At 55.6% G+C, this 14,214-nt stretch overlaps 4 protein-coding genes across 4 annotated transcripts in view; 2 read left to right on the plus strand and 2 right to left on the minus strand.

The window, feature by feature from the left end:
* The window catches only part of PTSG_06601 (CAMKK/META protein kinase), a gene marked incomplete at its 3' end in the record, with an annotated part of 4,333 nt that extends 1,197 nt beyond the window's left edge, over window positions 1-3,136 (minus strand). The window contains exon 1 of the mRNA XM_004991931.1: window positions 1-3,136. This exon is cut by the window's left edge and continues 826 nt beyond it. Coding sequence (XP_004991988.1) covers window positions 1-2,868 — 2,868 coding nt within the window. The 5' untranslated portion in view covers window positions 2,869-3,136.
* Window positions 3,137-5,259: 2,123 nt separating this feature from the next.
* On the minus strand, window positions 5,260-8,394 carry PTSG_06602 (uncharacterized protein). The gene is made up of 9 exons (XM_004991932.1): window positions 8,157-8,394; window positions 7,871-7,982; window positions 7,542-7,682; window positions 7,175-7,263; window positions 6,944-7,013; window positions 6,657-6,718; window positions 6,403-6,472; window positions 6,054-6,187; window positions 5,260-5,787 (listed from the first exon to the last, which is right to left on the minus strand). The coding sequence occupies exons 1-9, from the start codon at window positions 8,196-8,198 to the stop codon at window positions 5,674-5,676; spliced, it is 834 nt and encodes a 277-aa protein (XP_004991989.1). The 5' UTR covers window positions 8,199-8,394; the 3' UTR covers window positions 5,260-5,673.
* A 21-nt stretch (window positions 8,395-8,415) lies between these two features.
* On the plus strand, window positions 8,416-9,908 carry PTSG_06603 (uncharacterized protein). Its single transcript, XM_004991933.1, has 4 exons — window positions 8,416-8,685; window positions 8,961-9,005; window positions 9,252-9,320; window positions 9,524-9,908. Exons 1-4 carry the CDS (start codon window positions 8,554-8,556, stop codon window positions 9,608-9,610), a joined length of 333 nt encoding a protein of 110 aa, XP_004991990.1. The 5' UTR covers window positions 8,416-8,553; the 3' UTR covers window positions 9,611-9,908.
* Window positions 9,909-9,952: 44 nt separating this feature from the next.
* On the plus strand, window positions 9,953-13,775 carry PTSG_06604 (uncharacterized protein). Its single transcript, XM_004991934.1, has 10 exons — window positions 9,953-10,222; window positions 10,386-10,463; window positions 10,717-10,847; window positions 11,138-11,333; window positions 11,496-11,584; window positions 11,880-12,020; window positions 12,219-12,594; window positions 12,860-13,042; window positions 13,309-13,382; window positions 13,611-13,775. The coding sequence occupies exons 1-10, from the start codon at window positions 10,210-10,212 to the stop codon at window positions 13,701-13,703; spliced, it is 1,374 nt and encodes a 457-aa protein (XP_004991991.1). The 5' UTR covers window positions 9,953-10,209; the 3' UTR covers window positions 13,704-13,775.
* The last annotated feature ends 439 nt before the right edge of the window (window positions 13,776-14,214 follow it).

Below are 14,214 nucleotides of genomic sequence, written 5' to 3' on the forward strand. Positions count from 1 at the left end.
AACACCAACACCGACACCACTGCCGCCAATACCACCGCTCTTGCGCCGGGTGCCGGCTAGCCTGCGCCGTCCGGTCGACGACGATGGGCGACTGGCATTGACGCTGAGATGGCCGTTGGCTGTAGCAAACACGCTGTTGCACGCGCTGCTGCAGGTGCTGGCGGTGCTGCTGGGCACGCCGAGGCTGTTCACGCTGCCCATCGTGCTGTGCGTGGTGGCAAAGTGGGCGTGGTTGAGCGGTGTTGGCGTGGACGTTGCTGACCCTGCCACGCTGTCGCGCGTGCTGCGGCCAGCACTGAACACGGACATGCAGTCAGCATCGTCCTCCTCCTCTTCATCATCGTCGGTGTTGATGTTGGCATACAGCGGCCCGTCAGAGGCGATGGTGTCGTTGCTGCTGCCGTTGCACAGCGGTGCTGTCATGCTCTCATTGCTGCCCTCGTTGCTCGTGCGCGCGGTTGTGTTTGATCGCAGCGGCGACGAGCGGCGTCGGACCTGGTGCACTGCTGCTCCCGCTGCCAACGCCAATGCCGGTGGCGATGCTGACGACGCTGGCGCAAACACATTGTTGTTGTTGTTGTTGTTGTTGTTGTTGTTGTTGTTGTTGTTGTGGTTGTTGTTGTTGTGGTTCTTGGCGTTACTGTTGCCGGCGTTGGGTGTGGTGGTGAAAGCGCTGCTGCCAATCTGATCGCGCCGCATGAGACGGGCGGCAACAGCGGCCTTCCCCTCCTGCCGCAGTGGTGTTGCAGCTGGCGTCGCGCTCGCAGTCACGCGCATGGTGTTGGTCACGCCATCGCACTCCCGCAAGAGATGCGGGTGATCAAAGGGCTGGAGTGCCTCTGTGCCAAAGCGCTCCGTCCACGCGTGTGTGTACAGCTGCGCCGTCGTTGCTCGCTGCGTCTCGTCCTTGTTCAGCATGCGGTGGAGCAGGTCAAGCGCCTCGCTCGACAGCGGGCGGCGCAGGTGGTGGTCGCTGAAGTCGATGGGCTGCTTCTGGATCACGTTGTAAATCTCAAACGCCGTTGCCCCTGAAAATGGTGTGCGGCCAAACAGGAAGCAGTACAGCGTGGCCCCAAGCGCCCACACGTCCACCAGTCGCGCGTCAAAGCCAGTGGTGGAGGCGGTGGCACGCACGCACTCCGGCGCCATAAACGCAGGCGTGCCCTGCGTGTTGTGCAGCACGAAGCCCTCCTCGTCAATGTCAAACATGTGCGAGACGCCAAAGTCGGTGATCTTGATGGTGTCATCGCTCATCAGCAGCAGGTTCGACGGCTTCATGTCGCGGTGCACGATGCGTTGGTGGTGGAGGTAGGACAGGCCCTGCAGTGCCTGTCGGAAGTACGTGCATGCACGTCCCTCGCCAAGCGGCTTCACGTCGTCTGGCTTTGACATGTCCATGACGGGTCCTTTGGGCAGCAGTTCCATCACCATGTACACAATGTCGTGTGCTGGGTCGTTGATCACCTCGTACAACTGCACAATGAGCTTGTGGTTGATGTGCTTGAGAAGCTCAATCTCACGATCCAGCTCGCTCATGTTCGCAGTCGTGGTCACGTGGTTGTTGTTGACGCTGGATGGGATGCAGCCACTGCTGATGTGGCGCTTTGCGCGCGACGCGGCTGGTGTCAACTGGCTGTTGCGGTTGCTGTTGTTGCTGCTGTTGTCGTTGTTGTCGTTGTTGGTGCTGTCTGGGCGTGGTGAGGCCGGCGTGCTTGTGTACGCGGGCTTGCTGCCCCTCGGGGTGGGCGGTGCCCGGCGGCAAAACGTCAAGCGGCGCATCCTGCGTTTCGAAATGCACTTGACAGCGCACACCTGGTTGGTGTTCACGTCGCGCGCCAGGCGCACGGTGCCAAACGCGCCCTTGCCCAGCAGCTTGAACATGCGATACTGATTCACCTGCTCAATGTCCTCGCGCTTGATGGCGTTGACGCGGTCCGTCTCGATGGTGGAAGACCGCTGCCGCATCTCAAGACTCGACCGCCCGGCCTTCTTCTCTGCAGGTGTCATGGACAGCGTGTAGCTCCTGTCCTCCGCTGCACGTGCGCGGTGATGGTTCACAAGGCGGTTCACAGCTGCAGGCTTTGCCGCGCCGTGACCACTGCTGTTGCTGCAGTTGTCGACCATGTTTTGTTGTTCCTGTTCTTGGTCTTGCTGCGCCTGCTGTTGCTGTTGCTCTTGTTGCTGCTCCTGTTCCTGTTCTTTGCAGTGCTCTTGGTCTTCTTGTTGTTGTTGCTGCTGCTGCTTCTGCTTCTGGTTGATGTGCGCCGAAGGTGTTGGCGATGAAAACGAGGACGACGACGATGGGGCGTTGGGTGCAATGGCCCGCGGCTTGTGCACCTCGTGAAGCAGCGTGTTCGGCGTGCGTGCACGCATGTTGGTGGCAGCGGCAGCGGCGTGATGGTGATGTCGCTGTTGTTGTTGTTGTTGTTGTTGCTGTTGTTGTTGTTGCTGGTGGTGGTGGTGGTGGTGAACGTTGGCAGTGGATGCAAAGTGCGGGTGGTACGGGGACGGCGATGGCGCAACGGACGAAGATGGGGTCGATGCCATCGACGAGCAGCTGCATGTTGTGGACGGAAACGACGCAGCACGTGCCGTCATCATCATCGTCATTGGCACCGCGTGGTGGCGATTGTTTTCTTGTTGGTGGTGTTGGTGGTAGTGTTGGTGGTGCGGTTGGTGGCTGACGTCGTCACTGTGCGCTGGCGCGAGCAGCTGTGTGCTGGAGGATGATGGTGATGATGACGATGACGATGAGCACAGGTGCGCGTGTGAGGTGGCGGCAGCTATGCTCACGGCATGCGCATCTTCATTCTGCTGTGCGTGCAGCTTGCAGCCCGCGCTGCGGAGTTTGGAGCTGAGCATATGCATGTCTGCAAACACATGCGGCTCCTCCTGCTGTGCGGGTGCAGTGTCGCTTCTGCTTTGGCTGCCGCTGTGTGTCGATGGGGATGATGCCGACCGAGACAGGGCGGCCGCCGTGCGTGAGAGCTGCGCCCATCGCAGCGCAGATTCCTTTGCTGTGGCGCGCTTGCGCGCGTACACCTGGCGTGACGCAGATGGTGTTGACGATGGCGCGTCTGGCTGGTGGCGTTGTTGTTGCTGTTGCTGTTGCTGTTGTTGAAGAGAGGATGGAGGGGAGAAAGTGAGGGGTGCGCTGTCGTTGTGCTGTGCAACGAGGGCACAAATCTTTTCCTGCTGCTGCGATGTGTTGCTGCTGCTGTTGTTGTTGCTGCTCTTGGGCATATTGGGTGTGGTGTTGTCGCCAGCGCTGCTGCAGTTGCTGTTGAATGAGGATGAGGGGAAGAAGGCGAGCTTCGATGTGCTTGTGCGTCTTGATGGGGAAACGTTCTTGCTCTCCAAGTCTCCTCTCGCGTACATGGCTCAATCTCGGAGAGGCGGGGAGGAGGGAAATGGACGTGGCTGGTGCACGTACGTATGTCTGGGAAAAGGGATCTGGACGAAGAAGTGGGATTGGGGGAGACAGGGGGGGGGGGAAGAGAAGAGAAGAGGGGATGGGAGAAGGTGGTGCAAAAGTGTAAAGGTGTAACGTCGTCGGTCAGTAAGATCGTGTGCGCGCGAGAGAGACACGAGTAACGTGTGTGTGTGTGTGTGTGTGTGTGTGTGTGTGTGTGTGTGTGTGTGTGTGTGTGTGTGTGTGTGTGTGTGTGTGTGTGTGTGTGTGTGTGTGTGCGTGTGTGTGTGTCTGTGCGCGTGTGCGCGCGTGTGTGTGCGTGTGCGCGTGTGTGCGGTGTGCCAGAACGGAGGGCGAGCAAGACCCGTTGATGTGAGGGATACGCGTACCCAACAAGGAAGCGAGGGTCAGAAAGATTATAAGACGCAGACGAATGGTTGGTTGCGGTAACACAAGGTGGTTGGTTGAATGGTTGGTTGGTGGGTTGCAAGGAAGGTGTTTGTTTGTGTGCGTTTGATTGTCGTCGTGATGGAGGAGGAAAGATGCTCGTGCAGAGGAGAATGGCAAAGGGAGGCGGGAATGCGATTCGGCAACACACAGACATACACATACACACACACACACAGACATAGGCACACGCACCCAACTGCCCCAACACCGCTCATGACCTGGCACGATGCCAAGGAAGACCTACCAGTGAGTGGTGGCGTATGGCGATGTGAAGAAGGAAGGGAGGTGTGATTAGAGTGCGAGTGGAGAACGCGACGATGGCTTGAGTATGGGTTGGCACTCGTGGTGAATAGTTTATGAGCGAATGCGAGTGTGGTGTTGTTGCTGTTGGCGTCGTCGTTGCGACTGTGTCACCCACCAAGCACGCGTGTTGCTTATTGTTCCCCAAGAACAAAAAAACTGAGGAGGGTGCTTGTGCTGCTGGTTGGTACTGGAAGCAGTGCTGCTTGTGGGCGCGCTCGTGCTTGTCAGCCTTTGAGACGGCCAGTGCCGCGCATACCAGGCAAGGACCAATGCGCGCGCGCGTTCAGAAACAGCAGTTCAGAAGCAGCAGTTCAGAAGCAGTTCGGGAGGAATTGTGGGAATGCTCTTCGTGCTTTGGATGCCACAGGCAAGTTGGCAGTATGTAGTGAGCAAGGGCGATAAGGTGTCGCTGCTGTTGTTCTTGCTTGCTAATTTGTAGGCGAAAATGGCTTGTTGGCTGGTTTGCTGGTGGGTGATGGTGGAATGGCATCAACGCATGGCACTCCAGCAATGGCTGCGATTGCCTGGCTGGTGGTGGCTTCCTTCGAGGTTGCACTGCATCCCCCAACCACGCCAAAACATGCGATTGGTTGTGTCTGGCCAGGAAAAAGGCGAGAAGTGGGCAGAAGACCGATGTTGCTTCAAGGACATCCAAAAATTGGGAAAATCAATAAATAACATACAGCAATTATCCTCAAGACCACATCTTGCCTTGAATGTCTTGACTAGTGGCGTTGGTCAGGGGGCGCGCTTGCACGAGAACGCCGGGTGACGTGAACGACTGACCGGCGTGACACTTGTTTGCTTGGGGGAAAGGAAAAACAGGCAGGCGCACGGACACACGAGCGCGCGTGTGCGTGTCTCGTGAGAACGTGCACAAATGGGGTTGGCTTTGTTTGGCTGAGAGTTTAGTGGGGAACAGTTTACGTCAGCGTTGTGTGATTGATGTGACGTTGCGGTTGGCCGTGGTGTGTGTGTGTGTGTGTGGCTTTGTTGACGTCATTCGGGCGGCATGTGTCTTGCTTGCATGCAGGATGACGTGATGACTGTTGCTGACTGACCAAAAGCGGATGATGATGATGACAGCTCACATTCAGATGATGTATGTATTTGCAAGATGCAAGCTGCTCTAGCGCTTGCACATTAGTGTGTTCTGTTCAGTTGTGGTTGGTTTGGCTCACGCTTCCTGGAGTTGACTTGTCACGCAAGTCGATTCTCTTTAAACAATCTGCTCACGCAGCGAATGTGTCGTTAGGAAAAATACGGGTTGGAGAGAAAGGAATGGGGGGGGGGAAGGGGAGGAGGGTGACGGCAATCGTAATCGTAGGCGATAATGACACACAAGGGAAAAGCACACACACATACACATACACTACACACATACACATACACATACACATACACATACACACACACGCACACGCACACGCACACACACGCTGAAAAACAACCACAGCAGCTTGGCGGGTCATGCAGCCTGGCCTGCCCAAGTGCACAACAGCGTCGCGTCACGCGTCGGCCTTGAGCTGACGGGTGGAGAGCTTGACTTGCTCCCCAGGCTTGAAGGCCGGCATCCCAAGATACGGGCACGTCGCACACCGGAACGCGTCCCCAAGATAGCACTGTGTGTGTGTATGTGTGTGTGTAGTGTGTGTGTATGTGTGTGTGTGTGTGTATGTGTGTGTGTAGTGTGTGTGTGTGTGATGTGATGTGACGTTTGCAACAAGCACAGGCAGGACGCAGAAGAAAGGCCAGCAACAACGCCAACAGAGAAGAAAACCAACACGTACTGCCACACACACACACACACACACACACACACACACACACACGCACATACACACACACACACACACGAGCACAACAAGTCCTCCCCTCGGGCCCTTACGTTGCCGCAGGACGAAGCAGCGACGGGTGCGGCTGTGTCGTTGGGCGCGCTGTCCTCGGCTGCTGCATCAGCGCGGCCGCACGTGCAGTTCTTGCACGCCTTTCGCGACCCGCCCGTCACCTCGCAGTCATCCCCTACAAAGGCGTGCGTGCGTGTGTGTGTGTGTGTGTGTGTGTGTGTGCGTGTGTGTGTGTGTGTGTGTGTGTGTGTGGTGACAACAAGCGAGAGCATGATGTGCTGTGAGTGCAATGCGGATGAAGCGAAAGGTGATCGAAACGCACACAAGTCCCCAAACACACACGCACACGCACACAGACACAAGCTGGCAGGTAGCATGGGGAGTACGTACGTTCTGGCGCTGTGGACGCCATTGCAATGTCGACCTCATCAAGGAACTCCTCGCCGTCATCTTGGAACAGCTGCGACCATTCGCACAATTTTCGAATGGTGCACGTCAGATGATGGTTTAACAGAGAGCCTTTGCATATTTGAAAGCACACACGCACGACGATACTTGATCCAAACATCTGCACACTCACACGCTCACACACACACACACACACACACTGTACACATTTACAACAGCAGTTGAAGGGCACTGACATCGTCGTCGTCGCCGCCGTCAAGAGTCCACACGGCCTTGGTCTGCTCGCTCGGCGCCGGCGCTGTTCGGTGGTCGGTGGTGGAAGCAACGTTGAAGCAACGAGGGGGGAGGGGGTCGAGTGAGTGATGATGCAACCATCAAGCAGCACGCATGCAACGCGCACACACACACACACACATACACACACATACACACACATGGAGCAACACATGCAACACACACACACACACACATATGCAACACACACACACATATTCACCATGTAAGCACGCCAAGTACATCAGACCTTTCTTGCCAAAGGAAAGCTTGAGCTGCGCGGACGAGCCCACCGCGTAGTCGGGTGTGCTGCACGACGCCTGCCAAGGAGTGCGGGAATGTTGTGTTGGTGAGTGCATGTGCATGTGTGAAGGAACGTAGGCACAACATGAGGGCAAACGCAACAAGTAAGCCATCAAATGGCACAACGACACTCTACGACGCTCTTGCTGTTGCAGGAACGAGAAGAGCCGATGCGCACCTTGACGCCGCCCACGTCTGCGCTGGTTGTGGACACATCGACAAAGCCCGCAAACTTGAGGGCCGCCGCAACATCGTCGGCAGAGCGGCCTAGAACGATGAGGCACACCACAACCGCATGAGCAAAGGTGTGACGATGACGACAGCTATAAGACAAGCGGTGGAGTGGCGACGAAAAGCAAAAGTGCACACACACAGACACAGATACAGACACACAGACACAGACACACACGCGCACACAAATGCACACAGACACACACGCACACACAAATGCACACACAACCGCACACACAACCGCACACACGAGTAAACACACACACACACACACTCAAGTGCACGCACGAACACGCAGGCAAACGAGTGCTTACCTGCGTTCTCGCAGACGTGAACCTTGCCGGCAGCGATGGCGGCTTTGGCGAGAGCAGAGAGCTGCTCACTAGTGTACGTGGTAGTGCAAGCGATGGGGAACCCGCACAGCACCACGTCATATGACGCCGCACTCAAGGATGCTGAACACAAAGGGAGAGCGAGAGGAGAATGGAGCGCGAGAGGGAGAGGGTGAGCGGCAAGCGTTCTAAGCTTGGCACATATACACACACAGATACGCACATATACAAACAGACAGACAGGCACGCACGCACACACATACAAGCAGACAGACAGGCAGGCACACACACATACGTACACACAGACACACCTGATGAGAGGGAGTCTTGTGGTTGGAGGGTGACGTTGCCATCTGCACCCACGACATCACGCAGCTGCGCTGCAAGCGCATCCACGGCCTCCTGAGAGGCACCAGCGCTCGTCTGCACACACGCCAAAGAGCACGTCGACAGGCGTTGCGAACATCGACAGCAGCAACAGCAGCAGTAGCAAGTCAGCGATGACGATCGAAGTGCTGGTGTTTTGCATTACAAAAAAGCACGTTGATGCACACATTGTGCACACGCGCGCAGAGGTCGCTTCTTGTCGGTACGCACCACGAGCAGGACGCGCTGGCCTTGGGCGACGTGAGATGCCATCGTGTGTGAAAGCAGGCGAGAAGAGGGACGAAGAGGAACAGAGACGCTTGGCAGACAATGGAGGGAGGGGAGGTGATCTGATGTGAGACTGGAGATCTGAGCTGGTGCTGGTGGTGCTGGTTTTGGCGTTGTTGTTGTCGTGGCTGCTGCTGTCTTGACGCAATTATGGTGTCATCTATTGCGGTGGATTGTCGAGTGCGCATTAAATTACCTGTAATTTCCGTGCGAATCGTAGACAGCCCATTTGAACCACACACAGGCAACTCGCAGCAACAAGAGAGAGCCAAGACACGAGACACACCACCTTCCACACACACACACACACACACACACATACATACACAGCGTCTGCATCATGTCTGGGTACGGCAGCTACGGTGGTTCCTCGTCGTACGGCTCTTCGCCTTCCTTTGACAGCGGCCCCAGCAGCTTTGGCGGCGACTCGCAACCACAGCAGCGCGTCTCCCGCGACGAGCTCGAGCAGCAGGTGTGATGATGTGTGCATCGCGTGCATGTGGTGTCTCAGTGAGGATGGTGGTGTTGGGCACGTTATGTGCGTGCGTGCGTGCGTGTGTGTGTGTGTGTGTGTGTGTGTGTGTGTGTGAATGTGTGCATGTGTGCATGTGGTGTGTGTGCATGTGTGCATCACGTGTGACTTGTGTGTGTGTGTGTGTGTGTGTGTGTGTGTGTGTGTGTGTGTGTTGGGTGCTGTGGGTAGCTGAGCGCTCACCAACACCAACTTTGTGATGGGAACACGTGCAGCTCCAGCAGCAGATTGCCGTGAGCCAGACACAGGTCCTCATGCAGGTGAGGCACCGGCCTTGATTCGCCTCTTGCATGTTTGTGAATGGATGGGCGAACGGGTTGTTGAGTGGGTGGGCGGGAAAGGCGCTGTCTTGCGCTGCTTGCTGTTGCTTATTGCTGCTTGTGTGAACGTTGTTGGTGTGGTTACATTTATTGCTTGCTGGCGGAGTGTTGCGTGTTGATAGCTGCGCGCTCACTCTAACTCACACGACAAATGCCCATGACGTCCATCTTGCTGTGACATGACAGCGCATGTCGGAGACCTGCTTTGCCAAGTGCGTCACCAAGCCATCCAGCACGCTCTCCTCCTCAGATAAGGTGTGCTACAGAAGAGTGGATGTGTCACCGGTTGATGCGTGAACGTCATTAACACTGAAGTCACTGTCACACCTATATTGTGGAGTCCCATGTGCTGCTTCCTCCTTCCGCATGTGGTTGCTGCAAAGATGGTAACGCTGGTTGCCGTCCCCCCTCCCTCACCCATGCCCCACCTCACTCCATACACATGCTGTCTCCTTCAGAACTGCATCACGCGGTGTGCGGACCGGTACTTTGAGGCGTTTGCGCAGGTGCAGCGCTCGTACCTCGAGGCCCTCCAGCACCAGTAATTGCACCCGTGCCAATATGCGCAAGGCAAACATGAGCCCCGTGTGTGTGCTTGCGCATGTGTATGCATGAACACATGCAAGCACGCGCAAGCTGGTGCATGTGCTTGTTATCTGTTGTAGCCTTTGTAGTGATGTGACAAGGTGGTGTGAAGTTGGGTGCATGGGATTGGAGAGAGACACTGTGTGCGTGTGTGAGTGAGATTGAGGTGCGTAGGTCAGCGAGCCTTTGTCTGTGCGGTGTCTGCATTGACTGTGACTTGTTGTGATGATTCGAGTACAAGACCGACAACAACAACAAGCAAGCAAGCAAGAAGCAAGGAGGGACAAACAAAACAACAGCCAGAAGAAGAACAGTGGAGTTGCCACACTTCAACATAATCATCACACAACAACCAAAACAACAACAACAACGAAGCAACAACAGTGACAACCAGCTGTGGAACTTGGAGGGGCCAGAGAACGATAAGGGAAGGGAGGCCCAAAGGATAGCGGAGAGTCCAGCACGCACGCAGATCGCAGCACCTCGTACACAGTACACAGCGGACACTTGCCTCACACACGCACACACACGCACACACATACAGACGCAGTGCAGTGCCATGCTTCGAAAGAGTACGTTGTCGAGAACGTCGTTGAGAGACACGCATCAAGGCTGCTGCCCACCCATGAAGATTGGTTCTCTCATCACCGTGCCTGTTGTTAGATGGTCCACGCACACACACGCACACACACTCACACACTCATACACTTGCGGCGCTCGAATGCGAACTTGCAGAGAAAGACGACCCTGCATCGCCTTCGGCCAAGCAGGGATCAAGACCATCACAGAGCAACACAGACCCGTCGCGACAAGGTGTGTGTGTGTGTGTGTGTGTGTGTGTGTGTGTGTGTGTGTGTGTGTGTGTGTGTGTGTGTGTGTGTGTGTGTGTGTGTGTGTGTGTGTGTGTGTGCTGCCGGCCCTTGAGGTGGTTTGACTGCTTAATCGCTGCATGATGGCTGCGCGACATGAAGGCTGCGCGACATGAAGGCTGGCGTTCAGTCTCACCCTGTGCAACGACGATGGCAACACTCACGCACACACATATGCACATGACCACGTACACCAGGAGCACTATCCAGGGATGGCAGCGGCACCAGTCTAGTGAGAAGACTCAGCAGGCGCAGCAAAGCAGAGACGGCAAGGGCGCAACACAGGCGCCTCAAATGCTGCCCCTTAACCACAACACACTACGACGAGGTATGTGTGTGTATTTGTGCGTATGTGTGTATGTATATGTGCATCTGTGTGTATGTGTGTGTATGTGTGCGTATGTGTGTATATGTATATGTGCATGTGTATATGTGCATGTGTGTGTGTATGTGTGTGTGTGTTTGTGTGTTTGTGTGTGTGTGTTTGTGTGTGTGTGCTTGGCTCATCGTAGACGATCTTCAGCATGTGCAACTTCACAGTCCCCTTCTCACCAAACACACACTCACATACACACAATGCACACACACACACACACACAATGCACACACACAAACCAGGCGGAACGATATCACCGCCCTGTGACAAAGTCGAGACTGTACACAAACCTTCACGACATTATCAGCGACAACAACGCACGCGCGTGCTTCTTACAGTTCTTGGAAGGGACAGAGGTGGTGCACACCGTGCAGTTCCTGCACGATGCGTATTGCGTCTACCAACAGTGGCGACAGATGCCCTCAAGCCCACGCGACGGTGTGTGTGTCTGTCTGTGTCTGTCTGTGTGTCTGTCTGTGTCTGTCTGTGTGTCTGTCTGTATGCGTACATGTGTTCATGTGTGCATGCTTTTCCAGCTGACACGTTCTACTCTCACACCTTCGTCGTCATCACCATCACTGCTGCCATTTCCGTGTTCAGAGGAGCTTCCTCACCAACGGCGGCTGCTTGACGCGCACTTTGGCAACGATGCAGCTGCGCTCCCAATCCCGCCAGAGACCCAAGTCAAGGTACAGCTAGCGCAACCTGCTTGCCTTTCTATTTACTCGCGCGCGCGTGCATGTGAACCTGTGGACAACCAACTAAACAACATTTGCATCATCACCACCACCTCTTGACTGCAACCACTGCCCATCTCACCACCAATCACACCACCCACCCATGGCCAACATGCAACCAACCAATCAAACCACTAATCAACACCCGCCCCCCTCCCCTTCCACGCACCCAACACTGCCATCCAACCGACCATTCAACCAAAACCACTCATCACCCTCCACGCACCACCAACCAAACCGCCACCAGCTGACGACGCGGCCGGATGCGGCCTCGCTCGCTGCGGCCATCGCCGCCGTCGAGTCGGCACTGCAGCAGGTCTCCCTCCCCGCGTTTCTGCGCAGCCAGCACTACGCTGCCATGTGCAGCGCTCTCCTCACGTCACCAGAGGTGTGTGTGTGTGTGTGTGTGTGTGTGCGCGCACGCGTTTATACATGTAGTGTGTGTTAGCACTGGTGTGTGTCTGCGTCTGTGTGTGTAAACATGTATGTGTGTGTTAACATTGGTGTGCGTGCGGGATGCGCCTGCCTCTCACCCATATGCACGCACTCACTCACGTGTGCGCATGCGTTTCACCACGGACGCCAGCTACGATTGGAGGACATTGTGCACAACGACGAGGTGTTGATGGTGTTTATGCAATTCCTGGAGCGGCACAACGCATCCACTGTCATCCATTTCTGGCTCCTTGCGGACAATTTCGCCAACACGTTTGACGCCACGTCACCGGAGCAGCGCAAGGAGGACGCGCTCGGCATTTACAACCGCTTCTTCTCGCTGCAGTCGCCCGAGCCCCTCGGTGTTGACGAGCAGGCGCGCACGGCTGTGGAGGCGAACATATGCAGCGATGCCGGCGTTGGTCGCGAATGCTTTGCGGAGCCGGATCATATTGTCTACACTGCTCTCAGATTGCACTTCTTCCCCCTCTTTCGCGAGAGCGAAGACTTTTCACACTACCTCGCAGGTTCGTGTGGATGTGTGTGTGTCATGTGTGTGTTTGTGTGTGTGTGTGTGTGTTTGTGTGTGTGTGTGTGTGTGTTTGTGTGTGTGTGTGTCTGTGTCTGTGTGTCTGTGTCTGTGTGTGTGCGTGTGTTGTGTGCGCGCACGTGTGCCATGCGTGTTGTGTGTGCACATCAGCGGTGTCTGGCCCCCTGTCACCAAAATCATGCCCACTCTCACGTGTGCCATACCCACCACTGTCCCATCCCCGTCTCTCTCCTCATCTTCAGAACTAAGCAAGCACGGCCTGGACGACAGCGGCGCGCACCCACACTCGCACGTGGGCACGAAGCACGTACGAAAGTACAGCCATGACCCGAGCTGTCTTGGGTACGTCGATCACTTTGGACTGTACATCCGCGACGCCGCCGTCGCCATGGAGCCGAGTCTCGACACAGACCTCCTCCTCACAGGTAGATTGTTGTGTGTGTGTGTGTGTGTGTGTGTGTGTGTGTGTGTGTGTGTGTGTGTGTGTGTGTGTCTGTGTGTGTCTGTGTGTGTGTGTGTGACTCTGTGTGTGTGTCTGTGTGTGTGTCTGTGTGTGCACACGTTCCACCCTCAATAACAGCTTGTGGTGTCTGTGTGTGCACACGTTCCACCCTCAATAACAGCTTGTGCTGTGGTGTTCGTTGTGCTTCTCCTTTATCCGGCCCCTCAACTGCACTGCATCCCGTGTCAGGTATTGGTGTTGGCATCGGAAGTCGCATGAAGAAGGCGTTTGGTCGCAGCAGTCAAACCCCGCAGGAGGAATTGGTGCGTTCCTGTGCGACTGTATGTGTGTGTGTTTTGTGTGTGTGTGTGTGTATGTGTGTGTGTGTGTCACTTCTGCCTCTTCATGTCGCACTTTCACCACGTCCTTTCCTCCAACTTCCCCTTAACCAACTGCACCACCAACCTCCACTTACACGTCACCACCCCTCCCCCCTCCCACACACACACAACCCCTCCCCCCTCCCACACACACACACACACACACGACAGTTCCAAGCGTGGGAAGCCGCAAAGAGTGTTGTGCATGAGATTCGGGAGCAGATGTTCAAGACGGGCGTCCTGTATCGACCGCAACTCGCATGACATCCGCGCCACGTCATTGGTGCCAACACGTGTGGCGTCATGTCATGTCATGCCATGCCATGTCATGATACGCCTGTTTGATGGTAGCAACACGCTTGTCCTTTCTTCTGATTATTTAGACTGCGCTCGCGCGTGAGTGTTTGTGTGCTTTGGAGGAGTAAGCAAATAAACAGCCAGCGTCTGCTATGTGCTGCTGTACTCTCAACGACGCAAACATATGCCGCGCCGCCACCCCCCTCGAGATACATGATCGTGTGGATTGATGGCTTTGTATATGACGATCTCGACTCGCCTACATCGATCATCTCGCCGCATCTTTATCGATGTATACATATACGCCCCTACCACATCTCTCTCTTCATTTATACACTGCTCGATCTCTCTATGATGCATATATAGATGTCGATGTAGTCGTTGCTGCTGTTGATGTTGATGTAGATGTAGATATCGATGATGGTGGTGGTAGAGGTGGTGTAGTATAATCGCATATTAGATCTCCATCTCCATAACA

The sequence above is a fragment of the Salpingoeca rosetta genome (assembly GCF_000188695.1).
Source record: "Salpingoeca rosetta unplaced genomic scaffold supercont1.18, whole genome shotgun sequence".
Classification (NCBI taxonomy): Eukaryota; class Choanoflagellata; order Craspedida; family Salpingoecidae; genus Salpingoeca; species Salpingoeca rosetta.

Bases quoted from the DNA above. Each gene is read 5' to 3' on its own strand.
- PTSG_06603 (XM_004991933.1), top strand. From the start codon at position 8,554: ATGTCTGGGTACGGCAGCTACGGTGGTTCCTCGTCGTACGGCTCTTCG. The intron at 9,006-9,251 runs GTGAGGCACCGG...GTGACATGACAG, and splicing joins AGACACAGGTCCTCATGCAG to CGCATGTCGGAGACCTGCTT. The intron at 9,321-9,523 runs GTGTGCTACAGA...TGTCTCCTTCAG, and splicing joins CGCTCTCCTCCTCAGATAAG to AACTGCATCACGCGGTGTGC.
- PTSG_06602 (XM_004991932.1), bottom strand. From the start codon at position 8,198: ATGGCATCTCACGTCGCCCAAGGCCAGCGCGTCCTGCTCGTG. The intron at 7,683-7,870 runs GTGTGTCTGTGT...CTTTGTGTTCAG, and splicing joins ACAAGACTCCCTCTCATCAG to CATCCTTGAGTGCGGCGTCA. The intron at 6,188-6,402 runs GTACGTACTCCC...ACGCCTTTGTAG, and splicing joins GGCGTCCACAGCGCCAGAAC to GGGATGACTGCGAGGTGACG.
- PTSG_06604 (XM_004991934.1), top strand. The intron at 10,464-10,716 runs GTGTGTGTGTGT...CACGTACACCAG, and splicing joins CACAGACCCGTCGCGACAAG to GAGCACTATCCAGGGATGGC. The intron at 12,595-12,859 runs GTTCGTGTGGAT...CCTCATCTTCAG, and splicing joins CTTTTCACACTACCTCGCAG to AACTAAGCAAGCACGGCCTG.